Raw genomic sequence first — 3,842 nt, forward strand, 5'->3', positions numbered from 1 at the left:
GTTAGTTAATTGTGCTTTGAGAACCAAAGATCCTCGTACTCATCATTGTAGTCTGAGGCTCTGTGGGTGACGACTACACACTCCCTCTTGGGTGTCTCAAATCCCTTTGTCTACTCTATAGGGTGTTTCCCCTACAGGATCATAGGAAACCACAGCTGGGAGAAGGTTCCAGTTGTATGCAGCCTGACCCCCTCCTTGCACAATTGGGATGTCTAGAGTAATTAACCAACTTGTCTAACATCTTCATTGTTTTAATATGTTTAAGACTGTCCTAACTTCATACGAGAAATAACAGCAATGACAACAACATATATGAAGATACTTCACAAAGTTCATGGAAAGATTCGTATTATCTTTTAATTCTATTTTTCCATGACTTTTTGAAGTACCATCGTACATACACACCCTCTTTTCTATCAGCTTGACTACCCATCTTTACTCTTTCCTTTCATGGTCAAATACCCAATCACCCCATTTCCTTCTTATTCAGAAATTCATTTCTTAAATCTCCAGTGTTTTCTTCTCAGCCCTTTGAATGATATTGCTCTAAAATTAACTGAAAAAGACTTTCTGGTCAATCAAACCAGCCTTTTCTTAGTCCTCATCGTTTCTCCTTGGCTTTCTGTGAGATCTGAATCCTGTTGTCTGCTCTTCTCTTCAAACCCGTCCCTCCTTTGGTGTCCACAGTACTGAGCTTTCCTGGGTCTGACTCCTTCCTCTGTCCACTACTTCACTCCTTCGCCATCTGCCTCTTCTGATTCCCCTTCTTCCTCTAAATCTCTGCACTTCTGTCAGGAGCCTAACACTCTTCTCTCCTTACTCAATCACTCTGGGGTCATTCACCCTCACAGAGTCCACAGTGTCTTCTGCGGCCACAACCAGGCCTGACAGTAGTCCATGTGGAAAAGGCTATGCGTGTCCTACGTGGAACGTGCCGGTTCGCTTGGCCCGTGGCACTAGAGGCATTGCGCCTTCTCAAAGAGAAGTAATCCACACTCCCCCAGGACTCGCTGGGCTGCACCACAGCTGAAAGGGACACTGACAAATGACAGTGTGTTCTGAAAAGGGCAATGAGGTTGTAAAGGACCTAAAAACAACAAGGCATGAAAACCGCTGAAAAGGCTAAATTGATGAGCTTGGGAAAGCAAAGCTCTCGGGATCCATGACGGCTTTCTTCAAATTTGTGAAAGCTTGTCACATGGGATAGGGCACAGATCGGGGCGGGGGGGGGTTGTTTGTTTGTTTCAGAAAACAGAAATTAGAAGGACGTATATTTTGGCTCAACAGGAGAAAAAAATCTTACAAATAACTTAGGTTGTTCAACACCAGAATGAGCCATCTCTGAATGCAGCGACCTCTGCCCACTGCTGAAGGTGTTGAAGAGGAGGAAATGCCTGCTCCGAGAGGGAACTCGGCCCGATTACTGCTGAGATCCCCTTTCATCTCACGTTCTGTGAATTACTGTCTTTGTAAACAGCCCGTCAGCATCGCAGACTTAACACATCCGACATGGAATCAGCTGTCCTGCCCGATTACTTGACTCTGTCACTGGTGGTGGTGCCCTTACAGACTCTTAGACTAGAAATCTCTTAGCGCCTTTGATCCCTTGCTGTCATTTGGTCCCTATATCTCTGCCTCCAGAATGCTTCTTGGATTTGCTCTTAATTCTCAATTTCCTCTGGCACCATTACAATCTAGACTTGTCAAATCACATATGGAGAGTAATCATTGGATTTTTTGAGCCGGAAAGATCCCCGGAGAGATCAAGCCCAACTTGCTCATTTTATAGGTAAGGAAATTGGGGTGCAGAAAATTTACAGACATGTCTAAGGTCACATAGCTAACAGTGGTGGCTCTAGGCTCTGGTACTCATCCNGGGCCTTAGGGACCATCTGACCCAGTAGCTCCCAAACTTGGATGAGAACCCTAAAGTCACCTGGGATGCTTGTTGAAAATGCTGGTAACTAAAATATTGTATCAATTAAAAATAAATTAATTAAAACTAAAAAGGGAAAAAAGAAAATGCTGGTGACTGAAAACTATAGAGACTGAAAGGAGAACAGAGCTTACCAGGATCTGGAGGGAAGGAGGCAATGCGGAGTTATTGTTTAATATGTGACTTGATGCTGGAGATGATGAAAACATTTTGGAGATGGGTGGTGGTGATAGTTGCATGTCAATGTACTTAATACTGCTGAACTGTACAGTTTAAAATTGTTAAAATGGTAAATTTTATGTTATGTATATATTATCACAATAAAAAAATAGCTGTTAGAGAAAAAAAAAATTGCTGGTGACAGGGCCCTACTCCCAGAGTGTCTGACTCAGTGGGACCCAGAAATCATCAGTTTACAAAGCACCACGGATGATTCTGACAGCAGTGATTTGAGGGCCACACTATAAAAATGGTATTTTGATTTTTTATTTTTTAAAGACTCCTTCTTTTTTAGAGACACATCCTGAAATATTCACAAATGAAGTGATATGCTGTCTGTGCCTGTTTCAAAAATGATCAGTGGGGTGGGGGCACCGCTGGTGGCACAGATGAAATAACAGTGGCCCTGAGCTGATCATTGTTGATGCTGGGGGATGGGCATGCGGGTGTTCATTATACTGGCTTCTTTTCTTTTATATGTTTGAAATTTTCTATTAAAAAAGAAAAGTTTTTTAAAAGGACTTAACCATGTGGCAGCCATTGTCAACCAAGAGGGGAGCCTGATTAAAGGCAGGGAAGCCAGCGGCAGCTTATTGTGGGCAAGGAGCAACCAACAGGTCAGCGTGGCTGAGGATGCCATTCAAGGCAAAGCAAGGAAGTGGCCAGAGATGCGGCCAGGAAGGGTGACCCCTGTAACATCTTGCTGGCCTGTGAATGAGCATGAATCTTTCGGTGATGGGGAAACATCTGTATATTTTGAATGTTGCAAAGAAGAGAATCAGACTCATGCCTTAGCTGGACTAGGCTGGGGACTGTGCAGAGAGTGGACTTGAGGGAGTTTAGTGAGGAGCAAGTTAGAAAGCTGCTGTAGGTGTCCTGGTAAGTGACTTCAGGACCCGAACAAGGACGGTAGTAGGGATGGAGAGATGGAGCTGGGACCAAGAAAGATTTTAGTAAATATAATCAGCACAACTTAATGGTTAATTACACATAAGGGAAGAATGAGAAAGAGGCAAGAATGACTCCATGCTTGTTGTTTGGGGAACTGGACAGACAGAAATCCTACTAACCAAGAGAGGATATACAGAAGGATTAGCAACTGTTAGTTAATTGTGCTTTGAGAACCAAAGATCCTCGTACTCATCATTGTAGTCTGAGGCTCTGTGGGTGACGACTACACACTCCCTCTTGGGTGTCTCAAATCCCTTTGTCTACTCTATAGGGTGTTTCCCCTACAGGATCATAGGAAACCACAGCTGGGAGAAGGTTCCAGTTGTATGCAGCCTGACCCCCTCCTTGCACAATTGGGATGTCTAGAGTAATTAACCAACTTGTCTAACATCTTCATTGTTTTAATATGTTTAAGACTGTCCTAACTTCATACGAGAAATAACAGCAATGACAACAACATATATGAAGATACTTCACAAAGTTCATGGAAAGATTCGTATTATCTTTTAATTCTATTTTTCCATGACTTTTTGAAGTACCATCGTACATACACACCCTCTTTTCTATCAGCTTGACTACCCATCTTTACTCTTTCCTTTCATGGTCAAATACCCAATCACCCCATTTCCTTCTTATTCAGAAATTCATTTCTTACATCTCCAGTGTTTCCTTCTCCGCCCTTTGAATGATATTGCTCTAAAATTAACTGAAAAAGACTTTCTGGTCAATCAAACCA

General features: G+C 42.8%; 1 protein-coding gene across 1 annotated transcript in view; it reads right to left on the reverse strand.

Moving 5' to 3' along the window:
- Positions 1 to 835: 835 nt before the first annotated feature.
- LOC103604204 (ADAMTS-like protein 3) overlaps positions 836 to 3,842 on the reverse strand; it is a 128,005-nt gene continuing 124,998 nt past the window's right edge. The window contains 1 exon segment of the mRNA XM_008588783.1: positions 836 to 1,087. Coding sequence (XP_008587005.1) covers positions 836 to 1,087 — 252 coding nt within the window.

This window comes from Galeopterus variegatus, unplaced genomic scaffold, assembly GCF_000696425.1.
Source record: "Galeopterus variegatus unplaced genomic scaffold, G_variegatus-3.0.2 Scaffold5033, whole genome shotgun sequence".
In the NCBI taxonomy this organism is placed as follows: Eukaryota; Metazoa; Chordata; class Mammalia; order Dermoptera; family Cynocephalidae; genus Galeopterus; species Galeopterus variegatus.